Source organism: Aquila chrysaetos, chromosome 2, assembly GCF_900496995.4.
Source record: "Aquila chrysaetos chrysaetos chromosome 2, bAquChr1.4, whole genome shotgun sequence".
Lineage (NCBI taxonomy): Eukaryota > Metazoa > Chordata > Aves > Accipitriformes > Accipitridae > Aquila > Aquila chrysaetos.
Window position 1 is genome coordinate 78,479,964 of NC_044005.1, and position 27,267 is coordinate 78,507,230.

The following is a 27,267-nucleotide window of genomic DNA, read 5'->3' on the forward strand; positions in this document are numbered from 1 at the left end:
TTCCTTGCACTTGTTCCTTCTGTGTTGGATCCTATTTTTTTCAGGCTACATCTCTGATTTGCCAAGAACATTCTGGATTTTAAAGCTTTCTTCTAGTTATTAGCAGTCCCTCCTGACTTCCTATCATCATAAAGTGTAATACTCATACTTTCTATTCCATACTGTAAAACGACAATTCTGAACAGTATCAGAACAAGGATAGATCCAAACGATATAGTCTGCCTTCCTGGCAGCAAACCAATTAAAACTGCTCCCAACATATACTTTTTCAGTCATGCTATAGAAAGGTAGACCAATGTTTTTGTTGCAGCTATAAGACTATCATATAAGACAACATCATTACCTAAGTAACACAAAGAAAATAGAATAGAAGGGAGAATTAAAACAAATTTACAATAAGAGTATATTTCCCATGGAGGGAAAACTTGCAGCATAACATCTGCACACACAGTCTGCAGCTTCCCTTACCACTACAGGCTTCTGTAAGAGAGAACCAAGTTCAACCAAAACCAAAAAAAAAGGTGGAAGGCAGAACAAGACTTCTGGATTCCTCAAGGAGAACTAAGTGTAGCAAAGAAACCTTTAAACAGCCTAAAAGAATCTTCCTCAATAGTTTAAATTATAGATGACTCCTCTGTCTTTAACTTACATGTGATCACTCACTTTCGCCTCAGTTGCCGGTGTCTCCCTGACATCCCCAGCGCTTGCTCTGCCAAAGCAGAATGTAGTACAATAAAAGCCAAAGTCAACTAGTTGGATTTGGTGAACCGAGAGGTATAAGGCTGAGCTAGTTTCAAGTATTCAATCCTATGGAATGATATGGTCACCAAAAGAAAAATATTGTTCATTTTAACGTACTTCTGCAGACAGTTTCGAATGGCAAATATCCCACGTTTAGGCAGCTGTGTCCCACTCTAGGGGATATGCAAAACAGAGTGTGCAAACACTATCTTGTTCCTTAATATGCAAGATGAGGCAGAATTTTTTGTATTAGGAAAAATCAAATTTTAAGTTCCAGGCTTTTTAATCATGTTTGTTATGCACCAATTACTACAACTATTTTATTTTGTGATACTACGTTAAAATGTAAAGGTGTTGATACATTTTTAACACTGGAGTTCAGTAACTGGAAACTTGGCGTTGTTCTTCAATAATTACTTAAATTAAGGCTAAATTGAGTAACTACTAAAGCCCAGGCCGAGACCTACTTCCCATAATCTTAAAACACACTCTTTCCTCACAAATCATGATGTGTAGCTTCTGATGAGACTGTCCCAAATTATTTTTGAGTGATCACTGGTAAATAAAGATCCTTCCACTTGTGTATTTCCTTTTATTTGAAGGACAGCTGAATCCATTGTTAATAGCTACACTGGAAATAGTTAAAAGATCCCATTTAAAAGTAACTTCTGAAGTTACAAGACAGAAAGAAAAAAAATGGTCTAAATGTGCTGACTCAGCTTCCACAAAAGAAAAATATGACTATCAGTGATTGAGTCATTTTATCCCTGCCTTAAAATAAGGGAAATCAAGCAAAGAGAGTGGCAGCAGCAGCTGGAACCACGTGCCTATGTCCAAACACAATTTATTCATAAAACTTGAGGAAAGCACAGCACAGCTGCAGAGCAATTTTGAAAAAAAAAAAAAAAAAAAAAAAATCCACAAGCCCTTCAGAACTGATGAATAATGATGCTACCGAGGAAATAAGATCTGTCGGGGGAGTTAGAAACACTCAAGCCTAACAAGTGCCTTTTTTTTTTTTTTTTTTTTAGAGGCTGAATCTTCACATTATAAATGTTAGTTGCTATGGGTGCTGGTTTTTAACTTCTGATACTTCCTCCTTCCTGGTTACTGGAATACTTACTTCTAAAAAAACCTCTGCAATTTTAAATCTGCTTAAATTCTATTAAACCATAACATGCTTTTTTTAAAATATGAACACTAGAAAGCTGGCTGACACTTCTGAAGAGGTGTGGTGGGCGAGTGAATATACCCATGTCCAAAGCAGCCTAACTCACAAATACATTGCGCTTTTTTAAAATCAGAAGCTGCCACCTACTCTCCATTTTCTTCAATCTGAATATTGCCAGAATAGCAGTACCTGTTGTTCTTCATCTTTATGTTAGATAAATTCAGCAGAGATGCTTTTCTGCACCTTTTTCAGACAGTGAGCTAAAGCACAGAGAAACTATCTATGATGCAAGAGAAGACTCTTAATCCAGGTTGCCTAATCCAAATCAGCCAAAACTAGTGAAAAAGCAGTAACCAGGCAGCAACATGGTTAGGAGCTTAAGTTTCAACCATAAACTATCACCACTATAACTTTAATTCCACTAGGCAAGCTAAGAACAGGCTCTTCCTTCCACTTGTCCCTCAACATAGAGTTGCCTTTGATGACCTGTGAAGACCTCCTTGTCTGAAGCCACGTAAGAAGATTAGGTTGCATCACCTAGAGCAACCCAGGCTGGCATTCTGTCAGCCAAGACAGCCTTCCACAGGGCCAGTTTAGTTCTCATTTTAATGCACATGCTTTCGAACTATTTCTGGCCACTGCAGAGCATCTGCAATTAGGACAAACCGCTTCAGGCTCCCTTTCTGATACCCACTGGTGAAGAACAAGGAAAGGCTGCTCCTGGAATTTACACTCAGAAATGTTTTATAGCTGTCGGGAGACTAAGAATGTCCTTAGGGCAACACGCCAGTCCATCAGGCAAAGGGACTGAACTTCCAGTCTGAGGAAGAGATAAAAGCACCTGCATTCAGCTTGGCCACTGGCCGTGAAGTCAATTCACTCCGAGTCAGATGCATACAGGAGACAAAATTCATGTTAACTACTGGATAGGAACACAGAAGCATATAAATGAAAATTAACCCTTTTAAATTGGTGGTCAATTACGCTGTAGCAAATGTTAGATTTTGCTATTGCAGTAAACTTATGTTCTTAGGAAAGAAGTGTGTAAAACATTTAGTAGTTACAACCAACGCAATAAGTTTCTACAAAAGTGCATTTGTAATGCATAAAAGCAATAATTAAGTACTATAAATACCTACACATCATCTCATCATACATTTCATACTGTATAAATATACACTTACTAGGTACCATAGAAATAAGATAGCAGTAAACACTACTGGAGTCCAGTGGTTATGGTTCTGTTAGGCTTCATTATTAAATCTTTTCTTTAAAAAAAAAAGTGTTTCTGAAAGAAGCACTGATGACACTGATTAACACACACAAAACCCTCCTTGTTCTTAAGCATTTCAGGAATCATTTACATAGCAAAACCAAGAATTTTATTCATGAAACAGTTAAGGAAGACCTTCCGAATGAAGCCTAACTTGGTTGGCCATATATCAAATTGTTAAACCAAAAAAATAAATAACATGGACAGAATAATTTACCTTTTCACCTTCTTCACCTTTACTACCCGCAAAGCCACGTTCACCCTAGAACACAAAATAAAATAAAAATCTCAAACACAAACATTTTCAAATAATTGCATTCTTCAAAATAGCTTTATTGCACTGAATTTTTATTATGGGATTAAACCAGAAGAAATCGTTTGGATACTGATTGTCTCTCATGCAAAAAGGTGTGAAACCTACAAAAAAATGACATGGGTTTCCACAGTTTTGTTGATTAACAGTAGTCAATCATTTTTCCATTCAGCGTAAGGGATCTTCTTGGCTTTAAAAATTCAGAACTACTCATTGATGGTAAACGTGCTCATTACAGTCCTGCTATGCTTCTGCAGAACCAGTTTTAATACGTTTATTCCTATTAATACTTTCATTTTAATTTTTAAATATGATTAGTCAGCTGTGAAGCCCTCCAAAACACAAAACAATTGAGAAAAACATACAGATACAATTTACTGAAAAAAAACCCTCATTCCTTTCACTTTGAAAACCACATCCAATTACGCAAGTATTAAAAAAAACCCAAACCAAACCAAAAATCAGACGGGGTGAGTTCTGAAATATTAATTTTAACTCAGCTTATTTCAGCAGATTGAATTCTTTATGGGATGATCTTTCAATAAAAAGACCTGTCATAATGCTCTTCCAGCTCCAATCTGATAACTTTTAGCTCAGAAAAAGATCTTAATGTACAATCTTACTAAGTTAATGTCTTCGTCAAATAGCCTGCTGCCTGGCTATAGTATGACAAGACTAACACCTGCTTTAGATCTTTATTAATATATACTTGTATGTTTTGTGAGACATACAGCAGACATACAGCCAAAATTATATACTTGTAGCACAAAAACTACCTAATAAAAAAACTCCAAACATTCTCTTTCTCCCTCAAATCATCTAGCAGGAGATGGTTTGCATGTCTTTGCCAGTCTCTAGAATTCAGTCTCACTGCCTCAGTACAATACACGATTTTTACAGGTCTGAAGATGAAAACACTGGAAAATTTCCAAAGTAAAGCATATAGTGTTTTCTAAATTACTTTCAAAAAATTAGAATGAGCAATGTCTAAACATTCTTTCACCCTTCAAAAAGTGTCATTTCCTTACATAGAAGTCTAAAGTTTAAGTAAGGTTAACTAGAACAGCAGGCTACAACTTGCAAAATTTCTAGCAGCATTTTGTCAAATCTTTCAACTCATATAGCATTCATGTACTACACATCTGGGAATTAAATTCAAAGCTTTGGAGATGTGCAGATGTATAGATTATCAAATAGTTCTGGACTATTTGGACTCCGCCTACAGCGACTGCTTTTTGTTTGTTTCTTTTGGCTGCGTGACTCATGCAATCAACAGCTTAGGGTTCAATTTTAGAAGCACACCCAAGACAAAGCATGGAAAATGGGATATAGTGAAATAACCTTCCGTATGTCCTCACCGAAAAATGAGTGGTTAACTACTGAAATAATTTCTGAATGTACACAACTTCTGTTCTGCTCATCTAATTTCCCTTTCTCAGGAAAGGTTGGACCAGATGATCTTTTGAGGTCCCTTCCAACCTGGGTTTTCTATGATTCTGCAATTCCCATTCTTCTCCAGTTGTTGGACATACAACACAGCTAACATTTATTTTTGACAAATTCCTAGAAGCCAAGTGTTTTCTTCATTTAGTTTTCCTATTTGTGAGACTACATATCCTGTCTTTACTCAACTCCCAATTCATTATATAAAAATGATTCTTAGACAGGGTCAAAATTTCTCTGGTTGTAGCTTGTGTCCATTGCCTCTTGTCCTTTCACTGTACACCTCTGACAAGAGTCTGGCTCTGGCTCCTCCACACCCCCCTTCCAAATCATCTCATCTTAAGGCTAAACAGGCCCAGCTCCCTCAGCCTCCCCTCACACATCACGGGCTCCAAGCCCCTGGCCATCTTGGTGGGCCTCCACTGGGCTCGTGCCAATGAGCTGCTCCTTGTCCTCTCCTGGGGAGCTCCAAACTGGACACAGAACTCCAGATGCGGTCTCACAAGTGCCAATCATTCCTCCCGATCTGCTGGCCGTGGTCTAAAGCAGCCCAAGATGCAGTTGGCCACCTCCACCGCAAGGGCACCCAGCAGGACCCCCAACTCCTTTTCTGTAGAGCTGCTTTCTAGCAGTTTGGCACCTAACCTGTACTGTCGCATGAGACTATTCCTTCCCAGAGGCAGGACCTCATGTTTGCCTTTGCTTAACACTTCATGAGTTGTGCATTAGCTCATTTCTCCAGCATATTGAGGTCCCACTGAATATCATTCCTGCCCTACCTTCCAGTGCACTGACTACTTCCCCACATTTGATAACATCCATGAACTTGCTGAGAATCCCATCATCCAGGTTATTAATAAGACACTAAATAATACTGGCCCCAGTATCACCCCATGGGGGATGACACTAGTTACGAGGTAGCAGCTGGACTGCATAGCAGCTATTGCACCTCTGAGCCCAACAATCCAACCAATCTTCCGGCCACCTTATTGTCCATTTATCCAGTCCATATCTCACAGACTTGACTACAATGTTATGACTGGAGACTGCACCAAAAGCCTGGCTGAAGTCAAGGTATACAACATCCACTGCTCTCTCGTAATCCACACAGACAGTCTCCTTATCAGAGTAGGCGATCATGCTGGTCAGGCATGATCTGTCCTTGGTGAATCCATACTAGCTGTTCCCAGTCACCTTCACGTGTTTAGAAATGCCTTCCAGGATTTGCTATATAACATTTCCAGGGAAAGAGGTGAGCCTGACTGGCCTGCAGTTCCCTGGATCCTTCATGAAGATGAAGGTGATGTTTGCCTGTTTCCAGTCACCAGAGACCTCCCCTAGTCATCATGATCTTTTGATAATGAAAGGGCAGCCTTGCAGTGACACAAGCCAGCTCTCCCAGCACCCCTGGATGCATACATTTTGGTATCTTGCAAATGTCCAAGTAGCTCAAGTGCTCCTTAACAGTCTCTTCCCCTTCAGTGGGCAATGGTTCATTCTCACACACTCTGCGAGGAGGGTTAAGTAACCTGGAAGGGCTGAGGGCAAACTTTGTTAGTGAAAACCAAGGCAAAAAAGGCATCGGGTACTCTCATCCTTTTCCACGTCCCCCACCCCATTAAGCAGTGGGTCAACATTTTCTTCAGCCTTATTTTTGCTACGGATGCACTTAACAGAAGCCCGTCATGCTGCCCTTCAAATCCCTCATAAGTTTCAATTCCAGGTGAGGTTTTGGTTTCCTAACTCCATCACCACATGCTCTGGCAATGTTGCTATATTCCTACCGGGTAGCTCACCCCGGCTTCCACTGTTTACTTTCTTTTTGCATCTGAGCTCAGCCAGGAGCTCCTTGTTTATCCATGCTGGCCTTCTGTTATACTTGCTCAACTCCCTGCACATCAGCATGGACTGTTCTTAGGATTTTAGGAAGCTGTCCTTGAAGATCAACCAGCTGGGCTCCTTAGGCCCTGCAGGACAGTCTCGATCGCTCCTTGGCCTCCTCTTCGCCACGCTCAACAAACTTAGCTCCTTGAAACTCTCCTCAAAGGTCTTGTTTTCTAGTTCCCTGAGCATACACTAGCTACCTGCTGGACCCTCTCTGGTTTCTCCACATCTCTTGAAGAAGTGAGGGTGGAAGACGAAGACCCCTCAAACATGACACAGCACACCAGATGCGGCACCACCAAGCAAAGGAGGGAAAATATCTTCCCCTGATCTGCCAGCTGCAGTTCTACTAACATAGTCCAATAGGTGGTTCACTTTATTCCCAATAGGAGAACACTGCTGGCTCGTAATTCAGCCTCATGTCTACCTCCAGGTCCTTTTCAGCAATGCTGCTGCTCAGCCAGTCAGTTCTCTGCCTGTAGCAATGTATGGGGTGATTAACATATTCCTTCTTTTTCAGAAATACAGTCTAAGTGTCCAGATTTTTTGCACATATTTGAATTTTTTAAAAACTATTTCCAATTAAAGAAAATAAGAAATACAGTCAACAGAAAGTGCAGAGAAAGAAGTTTATGCAATTTCCACCTGACTGCATTAAAAAATATAACAATGGTAGCCACTGGTAAGTTACTTCAAAGAATTTGAACATTGCAGAAATAAAAACGTGAAAGTTGCAAAATAAGACATTTATGACTGACTTAAATTCTCCTTTCTGTAGCAGAATTCTCACATTAAATTAGGCGAAATAGTTCACACAAGCTTTTTCATGGACAATCACTGCTCATCTTGATACTCACTGCAGGATTGCTGATCTGATTTTCTGTGTTTTAAATACGCCTGCAGTACAAGTCAATGAGATCCTGGCTTTGAACATACAAATTGATAGATTGTGGTAAGCATGTCGTGGAACTCAATGCTGGCTACCTCATCTGCAGAAAAAAGTTCCTTCCTTCCCTTCATGCTATATTACAGGAAGCATCCGCCCTAAAGATACACAAATCAGCCCTTTGCATCAAGGTCACGCTGCAGGACACTTTCTTGAAATTTTAATATGAACAAAATAATGATTATTTTTGTGTAGTCCCTTAATTTGTGGAAGCAGCAGAACTATTTCCCCTATAATTTTCTAAAAGGAATTAGCTGGACAGACACATGTGACATTAAGATTTCATTCCAAATACTTGTTAAACACAGCTGCAATCAACAGAAAACAAAATCTGACCATGAAAAGAGTCAGGCAACTTCAACAAATATTACCAGCAAGGTCTATAATACAGATGTCTCTTTTTGCAAGTTCTGGCCTTCCTACAATATTCCACCTCTGGAGAGGAGCAAAAGATCAAAATGGAAAAGTGGAAGAAGCGGTGCCATCCCTCATCTCATTTTGCTGAGACAATGAGACTCAAATTTAAAATTCTTGAATCTGCTATCTTGTGGCTGGAAAGATCTGCACAGTTCTGAGACTTCGGCGACTGCTCTTATTGCAAAATAATACTGATAGGCAGGTTTGTGCCACTGTACCACATGCCCTTTCTCTTTTGAAAGAGAAGCTAATAGTAAAGTTCTTCTGTCACATCATACAACTCAGAAAGTGAATATGTAATTCAAGTACGATTTATGTACATATTGGACAGCTAGCAAAAAGGATGTTGAGAATGAAAATACATAAAATGAGACTGGTTTGTTTGGTTTGTTTTTTTTACCTTGGAACCAGTAAGACCAGGTATGCCAGGAGCACCTACTAAGCCAACTTCCCCCTGAAACAAAATGTACATAGCCATCATTTTACAGACCTAACTCATGACTGAGCTAAATTCAGAGAAAAAGACATCTAGACATGTATTGCTTCTCATTCATTTACTACAGAACAGCTAAATTGATTTCTAAGGTTGTTTATGTCTGTTGCCTTGTATTTGGTTAAAATACATTTCACTTTCAAAATACTAGGCAATTAACAATTAAAGGTTATCTAATTATGCAGCAGATATAGCTGTAGATTCCTTCAGACAACTGGACAACAAAAAAGATTAGAGAGTTTGGTTCACATGAAAATCTTTTTTAAGTTTTATTTCAGGCCCTGATTCAGAAAAAAATACTTCAGAAGACACTTGCATACTAGCCAAGTACCTAAAATCCCAACAAGGGTGCCACAGCCCCCGCTCTCTCCCTAATACCTATTAGGTGCTTGAGCCCACAAGGATCTACACTTAAACCATTAGGTCCCACAGGGAGTAGTAGGTATGAAGCTGACTGCTGGTTGGGTTTCTAGGCTCTGCTCAAAGGGGAGTTTCAGATCTTCCCCCCATCTCTAGGGGAGTCCCAACCTACTCAGCAGGAGGAAATGCAGTTCTTCATCCTGTGCAACCAGGCAGACTAAATCTGTTGCTCTTACTTCCTAAGTGAATTTTCTGTATATGTTGCTAAATTATTGCCTCCTCTACCCCATGTTTTAAAAGAGCAAAAAAGCCACCTGTACAGTTGACTGTTCATCACCCCCTGCCCCCCAAATTATTTTCTCCTTGCACTGCCCATGAAAATTAAGAATCTGATTTGGGTTTGTAAATTCCATTCAAGAAACTGGATGCTTAAAAGTTACGCTCACCAACTGAGCATAAGTACAAAGAAGCACCTTGTTAATCAAAAATGTTTTTAAAAGGTAACCATCCAAGCTGCATAACACGGTAAACTTCATCTTCAATACCTGAATAAGGACTAGTTGAGCAAAAGAAAAAAAATAAATCAATAGCTCATAGTTGAAAGCTACAGACAATTCAATCCTGCATTTAATATAGGGCTTTCCAAGGCAAAGGTACAGTTAAAAACCTAGTAACATCTCATTTAGAACTAAAATACAAAATATTGCAGCGGTTTCCTTTTCCATTCCTTCTTAGCAAAGTGTGTTAAACAGTTACAGATCTAGTGAGAACCAGGCTCTGCCACTCAAAGCTAAGAACCACCGTCCATTTACAGATTCATGAAACATGCCACCATGAAGTACGTTAATTTTTGTCTTAAATCTAAAGTTACTGAGCTAAGTTCTGTTAGAAGAATTCATCCATGCTCATATGACTTCAGGTGAGAGTTTAGGAGACTTATTAAAGAAATCTAAACCCAAATGCTTTCTCCATTCCATTCATGGCTCTTAATTCCTTGACAGAAGTTTGCCCTAGTAACTTGCACACCATCCAATCCAGTTTTCTAGCCAAGCCAGAATTCAGCAACAAAAGAAAGTTTTGAAAGTTCACTCATTTGAGTCCGAGCCAAGTAGAAGACAAATGCCTCACAGATGCAAAAAAAAGAACAGAGACAAAGGAAAAACTCCAGTCTGTCTTAACTACAGAAAGAGCCAATAAAAGAACAATTGCTCATCAAAATGATACAAGTAATTAAGCAAATAAATACAAAGCACTCATGATACACAACAATTAAAATACAGCTTAAAATAGCTTGTTAAAATGGCATTTTTCTAACTCCACTCATGGCACAGTTTGCAACATCTTCCTTCCAGCTCCTCTCTGTAAAAATAGATGCTAGCGTGCTGGGGAAAAATTCTAATTAATCAGTACAAGTAATACTTAGTCCTTCGTCTTCTCCAGATTTACAGTGTGAATTCAGAAAAATTCTTCATAATCTTATAGTTACCAGATATTAATACTTCATCTTGCCTGCTATATTGGATCACTGTAAACTAGAAAAAAACCACACACACACATTCACTGTTTTTTTGTGGAGACAAGTCATAGATGTTTTGCCTTGTGCTGTTTAATCAGTGTTCTACAAATGATTATCCCTTCAACACAACAATGCAGAAATAACCGCCTACATCAATACTGATTCTTATTAAATCTAAAATTATTGATGTTGTGGTTGCTTTAACTATTTCGGAAACGTGCAGTGTATTTATAATCATGGTTCTTAATGTATTTATCATTTACTGATTTTGCAGTTTGTGATAGCACTGCAACACCCTATAAAATTAGAGATTCAGTTTATACCTAAAGGTTTTCAAGATAGAGTAAGACGCTTTTTATCTGTGTACTTTGCAAGTTCCTTAGAATGCATTTACATTAATTTTTACACCTTGACTTCCACAATTAGCTATTTTTTCCCCCCAAATAGGAGACTTTCACACTAAAAAAGATTAAAAAAAAAAAAATAAAAGGAGAGGCTGTCTTAACATACAAGTACGAGAACTTCATTAAGTGCACTGGTTACTTGTACTACCAAACAATATGGTGCCAAAAATGAATTAGGCATCACATTAACTAATCACTAATAAAATAAAAAAAAAAAAAAAAAAAAAAAAGAGTTGAGAGAAACTTATATCAATCACTTGGAATGCGTTTTGCTATTTGGAACATTTCTGGCATTAACATGATTTATAATGGCAAACATGCTGGAACTTTGTGAGAGTCTCTTCAAGGCTGGGAAAAAGAAACAATTTTGCTGTAAAATAATTTAAGCATTTTGCACATATGATTCTGAAAAATAAAAAAAAAAAAACAAGCCAGAAAACCACCAAGCAGCAGTCAGATGCTTCTCCATCCTCAATATGAAAACCAAACATTTTTCCTTTTATTTTTAAATTTACTGGGGCACTGCCAGGAGCTTGATTTACAGAATAGGCTTGGTACTCCAGGGTTATTAGCAAGGAAACTCATCTTGTTAGAAGTAAAATCAGCACAGTCAGACACTACTTACTGTTTTGATAATTTATGGATACGTGCCTTGCATTACCCTGAGTATGCCAGACCCTTGGAATAATCTAATAGCCCGGTGTTTTAAAATGAGGACAACTATTTTTAGCATTGCAGAAATGGAGCGGAATGTTCAACAACGTACTGTCAGGGGACTTGAGCAGCATCCTCCCCTGTGGAGCACGTACCGAGCCAGTCCAGAGCCACCAGTGGAGGCAGAGCTTCGCCTTTAACAAATAAAAATCCCACACCAATTATATTCCATTACATGACACCTTCCTTAGCCTGCTGGAATATTTCCTTGTTTCTTTAAACAGGCTCCTGTTTATGGTTAGGACCACCTGATAGAATATTAATTACATAAAAATATATTCAGCTGATATTTACTAAGACTCGCCCCGTGAATCTCCTGGATTAGTCATGTCAGGAAGTTTCTGTTAAACGTTATGACATTTTGGTTTCACTGCATCTACTGATCCTTTTGTTCCCACTTGGTTACTGCTGAACTACCAGTATTCCCTGAGTACTTGCTCAGTGCTATCCTTGATACAAACTTGACCCATGTGAGCAAGCATAAGATCCTCCCTTACAAAAAAACCTGATGAAGAAGGGCTTGTGACAGGTAAATCGTTTGTTTCCTTTGCTCTGTCCTGCTTCCACAGCAGCCCCCCGCAGAGCAGGTACGCCAGGGTTTGGCCAAGTGGGTGAGGGCTGGTCAGAGGATTCTTGTCTCATTGTGTCCTAGTGATCAGGGCTCCTGTGGCTTTTTTATGTAGCTGCTCAGGAGAAAGGCAAATTAGAATAGCCCTACTGTTCTCATTTGCACCTCATAACATAATCGGAGTTCAGGAGGCATCAATTTTTCCTCATTCCCAACCCTTCCTGATACCAGTCTTTGGGACAGCTCTGACTCGCCCATCTGTTCAGGCAACTAGGCGTTAATACACTCCAGATTAAACAACACTTGAAAATTTAGGTTGTGGTGCTTTGCATGCAAACTAATGAATCAGCAGCCAGAGGCAACTCGGAGCTTCAGAGAATATGGCCACAGGGCTCCTTACTCCAGACTGCATTCTCTTTAGTTGGCATTGTTTCCTTTTTTGCTATTAGCATGTCTTAAAAAGCACACAACTTGCACAATTTCTATATTCAAATACATAAAGCACACATATTTCACAAAAAAAGTGCATGAGTCAGAAGTCTGTTTCTATATTTTGCTCCCACAAATTATTTCCACACAACATGAGAAGTCAGAGAAGTTGTTCTAAAAAACCCAAGATGAAAGGATCACTCAATTTATTTTCATGCGTAACTACAGGCCAGCATATTGGTTTTTTTTTCCTTTTTTCTTTCGAAAACTGGTAACGAACTGACTGAAGCCTTTATGATAGATGCCAAGGAGTGGTTTTTATACAGTCAAAAAAAGTATCAGCAGAAGCAGAGCCTCTGCTGTCAGTAGGTGTTCTTTCTGCATTTGGCAAATACAAGTGGGATTCACCACTATCTCATGTCCTTGAAGAAGTGACAATTGCCGCCTTCTTGACCTTCTTCATCAAGAATCACAGAATCACAAAACCATAGAATCTTTTAGGTTGGCAAAGACCTTTAAGACCATCAAGTCCAACCGTAAACCTAACACTACCAAGTCCACCACTAAACCATGTCCCTAAGCACCACATCTACACGTCTTTTAAATACCTCCAGGGATGGTGACTCCACCACTTCCCTGGGCAGCCTGTTCCAGTGCTTGACAACCCTTTCAGTAAAGAAATTTTTCCTGATATCCAACCTAAACCTCCCCTGGCACAACTTGAGGCCATTTCCTCTCCTATCCCTTGTTACTTGGGAGAAGAGACCGACCCCCACCTCGCTACAACCCCCTTCCAGGTAGTTGCAGAGAGCGATAAGGTCTCCCCTCAGCCTCCTTTTCTCCAGGCTGAACAACCCCAGTTCCCTCAGCCGCTCCTCATAAGACTTGTGCTCCAGACCCTTCACCAGCTCTGTTGCCCTTCTCTGGACATGCTCCAGCACCTCAAGATCTCTCTTGTAGTGAGGGTCCCAAAACTGAACACGGGACTTGAGGTGCGGCCTCACCAGTGCCCAGTACAGGGGACAATCCCTGCCCTGCTCCTGCTGGTCACACCATTTCTGATACGGGCCAGGATGCCGTTGGCCTTCTTGGCCACCTGGGCACACTGCTGGCTCATATTCAGCCGGCTGTCGACCAACACCCCCAGGTCTTTTTCCAAGAGGCAGCTTTCCAGCCACTCTTCCCCAAGCCAAAGGCACATTTCCAGTCACCACTCCTAAATGCCACTGATTTCAAACAGAACAGAACTGGACTGCAGGGAACTAAAGAGCAAATAGAGGAGAAAAATGAAGGCAGAACGTATTATCAGCACATAACCAGGACCTTGGATGCTCTGGGTTTAGTTCCTCGGTTGTGACGGGAAACTCATTATCCACTGTGGAGCCCTCAGGGCCTGGAATGATGGAGCTTTACAAGCAAGGGGCAAGTTCTAGGCAATGTGGAAGAGCAGTGGAACAGGTCCGCTTCTCCTCATTTTGCCTCACTGTGTCCTAGATCCTGAGGCCGTTTGCAATTTTTTCCTTTACTTTTCAGACTGAGTCAAATGACTCAACTAACAGCTTTTTTTGATGGCCCACCACCCAGGTACACTCCTTAGGTAAGAAGCACACTATACTACATAAAAGTGGATAATGTTAATTTTTTTTTTTTTTTTTTTTTTTTAGATTTTTTAAAATGCAGTGCAGACATGAATTGAACATGGGCTTGAAAACAATCCAGTTCCTTTGACCTAGAACATGATACACAGAGTGTAAAGAAAATGCAAACAAAAACCATGAAAACACTTACTGTAGAGTACTTGGAATTGGCAAATAGGCTTCTGGCTGCAAAAGGTTCTCAAAGATTCATAATGTCTTATGGATGAACAGTTTAGAAAATTAAGCCTAGCTAGTTGGATATTTCTATCATCTGAAGCAACACGGTAGGAAAAATTTTGAAGTAATCTTATACTCATGGACAACTGACAGATTTATGTAACTATGTTTTTTCCCTTACAGTAGATCTGTCAAATGAAAAATTGCCTGACTTACACATCACCTATTGATTTATTGTTAACCCAACCATAACATGGTGTTAAAGCGAATCTAAATCCTATTAAAGTTTCAACAGAACTGTAAATTCATCTAATTAGCCTTGCTAAAATAATATTTGAAATGCAGTAATGTTAAATATAAATTAAAAAGCATTATCCAATATTAATGAATTGCCGAGGTCTTTTCAAAATAATACAATATATTATGACTATTATATTCACCATAATAATTGGAGGCCCAAGTGTATATTAGGAAGGTAAACAGCATTGGTCAACCTCTCAGATGTCAGAGGCATCTTTAGTCCAGGAATTATTATCATCATCATCATCCATTTCCATAACCTGAAGATTCAGGAGGCACTTTCTTAGCTGGTATAGATGCCAGTTTACACTAACAAAGATCTGTCCCACAGACCATTAAACACTATTAAGTCTAATGTCTAGCCACACAGATATGAAATGAAAAAAAAAAAAACCAGTAGCAAGAGCAAGGATTTATGGTGAATCAAAAATAAATAGACCACATATAGACTGGAATTTCTAATCTAGGAACTAGCTCAGATGAGTACTTTTTCTGAAATACCATATTGTTGGGTGTGCTTGTGTAGCTGCAAACCTCCTATCAACTACTGATAAATAAAGCAGTTCAAGATACAGTTTCCATGTCTCCATTTACACTCGGAAGTTTAAGGCTTTCCCAAGAAATATATCTCCTCACTTCAAAAACAATGCTTTCTGACATTTGATGTCTTTTAGAGATGGGCTAGCATTTGGATGAAGAGGATATATGGACCACGTATCTAGGACTCCAACAGACAGTTCCCCACCCATGAATCTGGGGTCAGCAGATCTACCATCAGCACAGGAGCCCTAGGAACTGCTCCCTGAAGTTAACCCTCCAGGTGTACCCCATCACTATAAATTCTGAGCAGCCTTGTGGGGAACGGCAATATCTCAGCCTAGTAGGGTTGTAACTTTTCCTTTCAGGCCCTTTGCTTAACCTCTTTGAGGCTTACTAGTCTACTCCATATCCCACATCTGGGATGCCTGACAGAAAGAAGCTAGTCCACTATCCAAGGGACACAGGCTCTCTCTGCGCGAGTTTTTAATCATCCTCTCACTAAACCCCAATGTTTATTTAGAGAATCAACACTGCTCTGACAGCCATTTCTCCAGCCGCATTCCTTTCTCATTCTTCCAAGGTTCAGCAGAAGTACTGCCAGTACACTATATTCTACAGGGCGGCATTTCTTCTGGCTATTTTACAACACTGGCATTATAAGCCCGTCACTGCAAAGAGTGATGCATTTTTGTTAACAGTTCCTGAAGTCTCACCTTCTTCCATCTCATGGACTTGATACCAGAAAAGAAAAATGCTCAGACTAAAGTATGAAGAAATGGGGCAAGGGAAGACGAAGTGGTCATAGTCACCATGACATTACACATCCCTCCAGCTAAGGCTCTGAGAGTTCACATTAATCAAAGATGATTCGTAAGAGCATCCTGATAGTCTACTATTTCCACTGCTGCTTTTGCCAGCAGAGTTGCTATCACGCACTGACTAACAAATGCCACAAATATCATAATTTCTTCCACTCAGAGTTATTAAAACAAAACAAAACCCCCAAAGTGGAATTAAATAAACAGGCCACCATTGAGACAATCTCTCTCCCATTACGCAGAATGCTGTTATGTAGCTTACAAGAAAATCAGTAAGGAATAGCATTGTACACTATTTATTCTCTTCTGTTAAGCAGTTTCCCACTTTCGCTCTTCCTTTGCAGCCTTGGGTGCGTCTCTATCAATACCGTATGCTCCTCTGGGCAGGGAATTTCTTTTACTCCAGGCTTGTGCTACACTGTACAAGAAAGTCCCAAGACCTTCTCACGTTATGGGAAGACACACGAACACGGAGTTTAACAGCTATACCCCAGAAGTCTGGCATTCTCCTTCCACGCATACTCTCTAAGAGAATTTTCATTCTAAGATGCGGACAGCTAAATAAACATTTCTTGAGATCTTATTGTCAATAGCTATAAATAAAGTGTTGTGCATCTTCCACATGTAAAGGTAACAGCTTACAACTATTAAATAAAGTTAACTATGGATTAATTGCTCCTATTTAGTGTCTGTCTTACTACAAACTAAAACAATATTATCTTCATTTGTAAGGGAAAATCAGAACTGCCATTCACAGCAAAAAGGGAGCATAGTGAAAAGAGTATTAATTCTGAAGAAAAAGCATCAGCTGACTAGCTTCTCAGTATCTGTAAAAAAAAAAAAAAAAAGAAAAAGAAAAAGAAAAAAAATCTGGCTTGTGTGAGGTACTTGTTAAATACAAATCAAACACCTGTCAACCAGCTGGGCCGCGTGTGTCACTGCTGAGCCATCTGCAGAAACACACCCCGCGCCAGTTGCTTTACTTAACGTGGCCTGGGAACAAGAATCCATTAGACAGAAAGTCAACAGTGGAATTAGCAGCACTTTTTCTTTTAGTGCCCTTCCACTTACTTGTTTGACTTCTTGTGTTTCTATTTTTGGGACCCTCATGCCAGAGCAACAGTGCTGACTGCTGATTAGACAAGACTTGGCCCAGCCTCAGCGTGTCACATTGATTTAATCGATTCAGACTTGAAATATGCAGTATGGATCTTAGGTGTTGATAAATACTGGCTAGCAGTGGGAATTAAAAAAAAAAATACATTCTGTTTCGCAATGCTATGAATGATTTTACTTTATGAATAAAAAGCAGTTTCTGTCCAACAACTTAGTGTCTACGAATTAAGAACAGCAATTTACATGGAATTTGGAATATAAAACCTACACTACAATTTTTAAGGTTTTTTTGGAAGAAGTATATTCATTGCATTGAAAACGCACATCTGAGCTGGATTTATTTAAAATTATATGACTAATAAAACTCACCCACCAAAAAAAGGGCAAAGAGTTAATAGTTAATAGTTCACAAGTCACAGCAGCCAACAGTATTATCTATAACCTCTGTACCATTTGTACTACGTATAAATTTTCCACTGCATGAAGCTAAAAATTTGTTTTTAAAATCTCAGGCACTACTTGTAATAGAAGTTGTTAGCCAGGGAGAAAATACTGTTACATATAAATTAAATGAAGTACAGTAACGCTAAGTTATCCATAATTATCCTAATATAGATCAATGATTCATCAGCTCCAAAATCTAGTATTTGGTGAAATCCAACATCTAATTCCTCAAAAGATGACAAACAAAACTAAGTGAAACATGTCAGACAAGCTGTACAATGCTGCAGTACAGTGAGAAAGCTTCTTCCTCCCCAATTAGTCCATCTCCTGCAATACGCTGCTGCTAACTTTTACAATGCCAAGTCTTGTAATAATGTGTATTTTCCTTAAAGCCCTACTTTCTGGTGAGATGTGAAAAGCTCAGAATATTAGTTTCAAAACCTGCGGTCTCTAGCCCTCACAACTGAAGGAGGAAAAAAAAAAAAAAAAATCTGCATGCCACAGAAACCTCACAGAAAGAACCCAATCAATATAATTTACGAACAATTGAAGAAGAATCCTCAAGCCTCCCCCTGCCCTTTCGAAGTCCGTAGGTCCTGACTGAGGCTTTTCAAACACAGTTAAGAATCCCAGAGCCAGGCAGGCTCACAGCTAGAGTATTCATGACTCTCTGATTAGGGAACAAAGAGCTGCATTTAATGACTGCATTATTTCAGAGCCACATTATTTTTTACTTCCACGTTACACAACACGCTAACAAAAGCCCGTCCTGCATGGCAGCGTGCCACCCTCGGTTTTGCTCCCAGCAGCCCAGACCCCTATAAAATGGACGGTGACCTCTGGTTTCTTTGGCCACACCTCACATCACAATAGCGGCCGCTGCACGCCAGGCCCCCGTGACCGGCCACGTTCTGCTGGTTATTACAGTTTCTCTGCAAATACCAGAGGGTATACCCTTCCACCCCGGCTCTTATCTCACCAGTGTCACTCGCCTGAAGGAGCCCATGGCTTTGATGCTGAGCAATACAAGCATTAGCGTCTGGCTCCCAAAACACATTTGCGCTTTTGTTCTACTCAATTGCACTAATCTGATTTTGAGGGAAACCACAAGAGGACAGAAGACAATGCCACGACTTTCCTCAAATGGGTTAGCTGACAGACTGAAGCATAATTTCTTTTTTCCTCAAAAAGCAACAATTCTTTAATTAAAAATGAAGTCTCTGCTCACCAACAGCTACACAACCTACAGCGGTCACTAGCACCGTTCCCTCCAGAATGGAAATAACACCCAAGGAGTGCTACTGCACGCAAGGTAATTTGATTCCACGGAGCTTTCTATTGAGAACCGAACTGAACTGCTGTCGTTTAGCTTTAGGAATTGAAAAACCAGGGAGCTCAACAGTTCCTGGAGTTGTGAACTGCAAAAATCACCTAATAAGGCAAAAATAAGTCAGCACAGCAGACAGCTCTCTGGAATCAAATTTATGATCAAAGGCTATTCAAAACACTTCCTTGTAACGCTAAGGAGAGAGCGAGAGCAAGCAAGCAAGAACTATACATGCTGAAGCAATGAAACAAGTTTTGGAAAACATAATGGTCTGAAGTGTATTTGCCCGGTAAGGTTTTTAGAAAGCACATTTATACATCAGAAAGTGATTGAGAGCTACTGTTTTCATATACATCCATCTCTTAAAATCAGATGTGCGTTAATTATAAGGACATCACTGAAAACAAAAAAAGAAAGAATACAAAACTCGTATCAAATTTGTTGCTGTAATAGATGGTGTCCAACTGCCTGATTTGCAATGGCCAGCAATTCTCAAACTCAAGGCTTTAAACTTAGTGGTAATAAAGTTTCCAATTGCAAAACCACTGTCTGTCTTTTTTGACGCTAATCTATTAAGTTGTTCACCCATAAAAAACTAGTTTTTAAAAATTTGCACCGTATTTCCTATTAAAATGTTGTTTCAGCTTTACATTCTTACAGCTCATAATTCCCCTACTTTGAAAAGCTTTCTGATGTCAAATACTTTTTCCTATATTAGTGATCATACTCTTTTTATCTCTGTGGGAGACTCCAGAGTAAAGCACTACAAAGATTTTTCAAAAGCTGCATAACTTGCACAATTTATGCCCATACCTGATCTAAAAATATTGAAATATAACTGATTAGCAATGCCAGGAGCTCAGAAATTGGATGGCACTGAATGAAAGACAGACAAACTGAGTAAGATGGCTTTAAGCAGTACCTATCCAGTGCTTCACATGCATTTTTGGAAGCTTTCTCAGAGATGCTGATGAGCTACTTCGGAAATATCCTGAGCCCTGTCAAGGATCTGTACAGCACATGAAATGGGGAAGGCACTGTGTCCAGAGATCTTTTGAGACAGCTGCAAGGAAAAGACTGCATTACTGTAAGCTTGACACCAATGTCTCCTCAGATTTGTGTATTTGCATGAGTGATTGATGCTCCAGGAGCATATGCTGAACTGGCATAATAGGCCATATATCCATGGCTCTTCTGCAAAGTCAAATATGCCTTGGAAATTTCTAGACAGAGTTTCCATGGTCTAGCTGGAGCAATGGGGAAAGCAGGTCAATGGCCACAAGGATCTTCATGATAACGCGATTTGATTTGGATGTACTTTTAACAAGTTTCCAGTTGTGGATTTTATGACATAGCTGGCCCTGAGGACCTGACCCTGGAGTAACTCAGTATGGAGACGGGTATTAAAAGCATCTCTGAAAGTAATTTGAAGTCACATGCTATACTAGCATGTCATTTATAATTTTTTTCCAAAATTTTAAGTTAATGTATAATATAATGTATATATATTTAGATCGTGTTGGAAAACAAAGCACTGGACACTTCTAAGCCATGTTTTATATTGAGCTTCTGAATTCAATGTCCTCTAAAAAAAAAAAAAAAAAAAAAAAAAAAATCTTATAATGCAGCAGTTTTCAAACTCATTTTCTCAGGTACCACTCTTCCTACCAGGCAATGCAAACTAGACTGTTCAGGAAGCATTAACATGCTGTTTTGATGCAGGACACATACCACAAATGGTATCTGTATCACGTTCTGGGAACCATTTTACTAATCATTTCCTTACCTGTACCAAATATAAAGAGAACTCTATTACAAAAGGGTAATCAAATTTAACAAGAATAAAAATCATCAGGTTAGGTTTCAGAGTCAGTTAAGACCGAAGACAGCACACTGAAAATGGACTTGAGAAAACAAAGTTACAAATAACCATCTCATAGAGTTAAATGAGAAAAACACCACCACAAACAGCATTATATATTCTAGTTCAGTTATCTTCTAGCCTACAAAATATGTGAGTTCATGTACGCTTTGTTGGGCTATCATCACAAATACATACAAGTGAACAAAAGAAGAAACAATCCTTTTACAGATACCTACTACACAGTTTCACGTAAACCCAATCTCATTTTTATGACTCTTGAAGTACAAATAGCATGTGTACAGTTGGTAGAGCTCTTGAAATGTACGCTCAGGTTTTTTTCTCTAGTCTGACTTTGAATAGAAATGTAAGTTGTGTAGTGATAAACATTGTTTTTATTCACATAAGCATTTCTTTCTCCTTTCAGTCTGTCTAAACTCTTTATTTTATCAATACACTGCGGGAGCACCCATACAGTGCAGTAGCAAATGCACAGCTTATTGAATATTTCACTGCTTCTTCATGCTTACTGGGCAAAACCAGCTATTTTTAAAAGCTTACTCAATATATTTAATATTTTAGGATGTCTGTTCATAATCTAGATTGCAAAAAATTAGTGAAAAAACCCCACAACAGTAAAGCTAAGCTGTTTGAAAGTCAAGAATTAAAAGTGAATGGTGTCACAAGTATTTCACAAAATGTAGTTCAAGAAACATAGATGCATCATCTCCATCACTGTGAATTGTATTTCATGAACCATAAGAAAGCAATTACTATGGAGGTTTAGATAAAGGGGAACAGACAATAACAGTTTAGTTTGGTAAGTCTTCTGAGTTTTCTGAATTACATTTCTGGCTACATCAGTTTTATTTTTCAGAACGTAGCGACCGACAAAGAAGAAAAAATATTTTTGTAATAGAAAAAAATAGACAAATATGGAGTGGTCAAGAACAGAGCCAATGATTCACCTTCAGCAGCTTGAGTCCTTTGAGCCTTGCTGCCATCAGCATGTTCTCAGAAGCTTAAGAGATTTTTGGCTAGCAGGACCCGTAACACACATAAGCCGTAACTCCCCAAGAGGCTTAGTACTTTGTATCAAAGTGATGGCAACCTATCTCTCAGAACCAGGAACTCTCTCACTAAACTTTTCAAGTACACAGAGATTGTCCATCCCCTAAAATGTGATATGCCAAAACAGTTGAGAGGTTAATCTTGGCTGCCAAGGCATAAGAGACCAGCAAAAAAATCCCCCAAACCCCCCAAAACCCCAACCCCAAACAGGACTACATCACCTAGCATCCAGGACGTAAATAAACTTTTAATTTGGAGCTTCATTGTCATGGCATTATAGACCCAGAAGCAAAGAGAAGGAAAGGACTTGAGTTATTCAGTTGAGTGACACAAGAAGTGCAGGAAAGAGTAAAATCTCAGCTATACAGAGGCAAATCGAACCCAGCTTGTTCGAGTTTACAAAAAGCTCAGGAAAGGAAAGGGACAGATGAACTCCCTGTAAATGAGAACAAAAAGATCTGGTGGGTTTTTTTGGTTCCCCCCCTCTTCTCCTCAGAAAAGGTCTAAGAACACATTCTTAAGGCTGGAATACTTGACCTAGTCATGGTTCAAAGCGTACACCTCCTTAAGTTGTCCGACTATTTGGAAGGCCTAGAAGGATACTGCAAAAGGAGGATCCAACACACAATATGCTTCGTGCAAAGTCTAATTGCTTCCTGGGCTGGAAGAGCAGAGAGACTAACCCTGTTCTCTCCTGACACAAAATGCATAGCATTAAGGATGTTGACCATCCTTATCTGTATCGATCCCCCAGTAGGTGCTATGGAACGGAGCTGCACACATGCAACCTGTACGGAAGTAATAATGACTTCACACTATGACTTCAGTAAAGGAGAAGCCTCTGGGTCTCACCAACAGGAGAGCTCTCTCGCCATTTCAGTATGACAGGAACACTAGGAAAATAATCAAACTTTTTTAATAGGAATACTTTCCAGCGGTGTATCGACCTTGCTCAGAGTACACCAGTGGTGTGACCCTGCACACAGCAATGGTGTGTGAAGACCATTCCTAATGGCAGAGCAATCAGTTCTTGTTGTCATAATGAGGTTAGTCTAACCGCTAGATCAGGGTTGCTTAACTTGCGGAGCCTGATTTGCAGCAGACAGGCGACTGTCATCCTACACCTTAGAGCACTCCAGTCACCTCAAACCTCCGCTTCAGGGACAGATTTAATTTCTCAGGCCATACAGCCAGCAGTCTGGCTGCAATCCAATTATACTAAATGGCTTCAGAAGTGTATCCAGAGACAATTCCACTTGCTAATCACCAAAAAGCAGGCTAACACAGTGCTTCCCTTGACATGCATTTCTTCTGTCCTCACAGACTTTGCTGAACACCTCCAGAAGACCGAGGCATAAGGTCTCAAATGCATAGTGATTCTGTTTTACCACAACGTTCTAGTTCTTCTTGTATCATGATTTGACAGGTATCTTGAAGAAGTGTCCCAAGAAGGCTGAGCTACAAGTCAGTCCTGATTGCAGGAAGGGGATCACGGCAATGTATTCCCCATCTTCTGGTAGTCTACAAATGAAGCGAGTTTCCTTCAAAGGGAGGACTACTGCCCTCTTATTTTTTCGAGCTATTAACTAACACCACAGAACTCTGATACTCTCAAGAATTTCTTCTGTTGCCCTAAGTAGGACCTACTATTTAAAAAATATCTCTTAAGACAGTTCCCTGAAAAAGGACAGGGATGAAAGAACTAGGTAGTTAGACATCAAACAGAGTCCTATATGTGATGGTGGCCACAGCCTACTGCGTTGTGACTTTGGGGCCTGAGGTAGGGCTCCGCAGGGACTGCATTTGAGTCTTGACTCCCTGGATTGGTCATCAGCACCGTCACACTGACTGCTCTTGCCGTGAAGGCAGATGAGATGACAGGCAAGTTGTGGTGTGTCGCCAGTCAACGGAAACCTCATTTTTTACTTTGGCAGCTTACAAGAACTGCAGTAGAAAAATCAGCAAAACTGCAGAACCATGGTCTGAATACTCATCCATTTTCTTCTGGGTGTTAAGGCTATTCTTATGTCACCCTAGAGCCATCAAGACTTAAACTTTGCTCTCTGTATTAGCCCACAGCAGATCCAACCTCTCAAGTGGCAAGAACCTCCTAGAAATCACCACCTAGATCTGCACCTAGTAGCCAGTACAACTGTTGCAAAACCACTGCAGCATTTAGTGAATAGGAAATTACGTTGTCAGCAGTAATACGTCTTACAAATGAGAGAAGGCCAAGTGTCACATTTAAAGACAGACAGAAGATACATGAGGTACACAATCTATTTTCACACTTTAGATCCCTGAAAATGAAGGCCATATATGAAGCCTTACAGACTTCTCACCATTTACACAGATCTTGAAAATTAAGTATACAACCACAGAGCATTTTCCTGGGAGATTCTCCTGGTAAGATTCTCTCAAGTAATAAAGTATATTGGATAGGATTATTCTAACTTTAGGTTTTTGCTACAGTGTCAGGTACATTTGAGCTAATCAATTCTACAGAAACAGGCCTTCTGATAGCCACGTTTATCTCATTCTAAGGTAAACTTCTAAAATAGGTCAAATGAATTGATGTTGCTGCTTACTCATAGCAACATGAGTAAGATCTGCCACATATTTGTTCTCTGAACCTTTCTCCAGAGAAAGAAGTATGGACAATGGAGCACTGCAGTGAATAGGTTTTGGGTGTATCAGAAAGAGCCCCTCTGCTCTCTGAAGCCTCAAACTGCATTTACATAAAAAAATAATTGTATCATTTCTTTGTTCTTTTTCCTGTTTCTAACTAGTGACTCAGGGGGCACATCTGCACAAAGCTCAGAAAAATACAGTGCAGAAATACATAAAAATAGCCAGACCAGTCATACAAATGTAACATCTCCAACAAAAGATAATGCGTATTGAAGGGTTTAAGAGGATAAACAAACAGCAGGAGCTCCGGAGAACGCTCTCCCAGCATTGCACAGTCTGAAACATAGGAGACGCCTTTGTATATAACAGTGCTTAGAGTATTTTTATTCCTTCACTTCATTCAGTTGTCTTTGAATCTATGTACATTTTTAGCATCTAGAACATCCCAGAAAAAGGAGCACAAAACTAACAGACACACAAATTTACACAGCTCTTGATGCATCAACCAAGAGACAGAGCATGTTAACACCATTCACAGCACGAGGAAAATAGTGATTCTACCTCCAGAAAGGAGCTAATAATTCCACACAGCACTGTACTACTCTGCATAGACATAACAACGCTGGCTAGCAGAACCTGGGTGGCTGGATCTCAGTTTCTTCATTTAGCTATGCATGTACAAAATGTTTTGTTTGCCTTTTTTTTTAAACAGCTTTTGGTTTTGCCAGTTTCAGATTCCATGGTAGTTCATTTTTAATTTGCAACAATGGTATGGCTTTTATCTAGTCTTAATTAAGAGAGTTATAAAGTTCAGGAAAAGTACAGTGTCTTGATATTAAATATGATCTGACTGTTGAGCCTTACGTAAACTAACAGGAGCTCTGGGATTTGGCGTGACAGTGAATCTGCGAGGCACTAAGCAAAAAAACCCCAAACAGTATTAACCATGGAAACTGTAATAATAACTTGTACTGGAAAAGCAACGTAGCCTGGTAATTTGGAAGAAAGATAACATCAGAGAAGGAGCTACAGAAAGAGCCAAGGGAAAATACAGCATCATTCTAGATCAATCTCATTCAATCTACAATGTTTTAGAATAACTCTTCCCATTAATTCACATCTGGGAGCACAGAAAAGTAAAAACTGTCTAGCTGGATCAAATCAAGGGTTTCTCTAGTCAAGTATATGACTACAACTGTGGCAACAACAGATGCCTACAGAACAGTATAACAACACGGCAACCATAAAGACTTCTCCAGTGGGTTTCCCACACTTCAGTGTCTTGGAGCTCAAGAACTTTCAGACAAGCAGCAGTGTCTGTCTAACACACTCCATGGATTTTTATTCCATCGATTTTCTAATATATTTTCAGAGTGTTTAAACCCTGTGGCAGAGTGTTCGAACTGTAGTCATGTAACAGGTAGAATGAGCCCTTTCTATCCTTTTTGAATTTGCTATCAGATAGGTTTGATGCTCTAGCTTGCACACTGAAAAGGAGAGTAAAATAAATAAATAAATCCCTATTTTCCTTTTCTGTTCCATCCCTGATCGCATAGAGTACAGAATAGGACATATTTCATCTCAGTTGTATCTTTTTCAAATTGAAGTCCACATTGTCACACCTTAATTGGAAGATGGAGCTATCAAGAGCATTGGGCCTCTGAACCTTTTCCAGTAATATCGGATCCACTTTGAGATGTGGGAAACAGAACCGTATACATCATTCAGGATGCAGCACAATACAGTTTCATTAATAACAGTGACATTAAGATGCTTTTGCTTTGTTCCCTATTCTCTTCCTAATCATTCCTAAACTCCGTTTGTTTATTTGACCAGTGCTTAACAGTGAGTGTATGTTTTCATTGATCTGTAATTCCAAGGTCACTTTCCTGAACAGGAATAGCTAGTCCAGGGTCCAACATGAAATATATAATATTTGCTTTGGTTTTCCTCTTCATCTGCATCACTTCACTATTACTTCCTCTGAATTTTACATACACTCTATGATTCAGTCCCTCAACATTGCAAAGTCTTTTGACCATCTTCGCAGCCTGCTCTCCATTTTTCTACCGCATATAACTTAGCATCAGCAGCAAATATCATTAACTCATCTCTTTGGTAATATTATACGTCTATGTCCCATTTTTAACAAAACACAATTTGAGACAGAAATAGTAAGTAAAAATGAAAGATAGTTTCATAATTCTGTATCCTGTTACTTACAAATTTTAAACCTGACAGTTGAAGTGAAACTCTACTTCTTTCAGTACTTAGAAATCTGGATAATTACAAAATAAACCAAACCCTGTGCCATTACTAAAATGTTGCATACATATGAAAGCAGCATGTCAACCAATAAAGCGCAACGTTGAAATTCTGAGCCTCTCCGAGCAACAGCTGCCTTTAGAAGGCATACTTGTTTATGGCACTGAAAGAAAAGAAACTTGAAGTATACGATTAAAAAGAACCTAAATTGACAGAAGTGAGGGTTGAGGACTTAAACTGTGATGCTAAAGATACCACTGAAATAAAAAAAAAACAAAACAACTAACACATGTATCTGGAGAGTTTCATTCATTTATATATTGACTGACTTCCATGTATATGTAGAAAATCCACTATTATTTCAACTGTTACTATGGAACAGAAAAAAAAAAAAAAAAATAAAATCAC

General features: G+C 39.3%; 1 protein-coding gene across 8 annotated transcripts in view; it reads right to left on the reverse strand.

Annotated features, from left to right (window-relative positions):
• Positions 1-27,267, reverse strand: part of COL19A1 (collagen type XIX alpha 1 chain) — a 220,211-nt gene that overhangs the window by 119,925 nt on the left and 73,019 nt on the right. For 7 of the 8 annotated variants that reach the window (XM_030007470.2, XM_041127248.1, XM_030007468.2 and 4 more), the window contains 2 exons: positions 8,589-8,642; positions 3,403-3,447 (listed from right to left, as the gene is read on the reverse strand). In XM_030007470.2, the coding sequence (XP_029863330.1) occupies positions 3,403-3,447; positions 8,589-8,642 (99 nt within the window). The remainder of the gene's footprint in view (positions 1-3,402; positions 3,448-8,588; positions 8,643-27,267) is intronic. The other variant, XM_041127257.1, reaches the window with a different exon arrangement.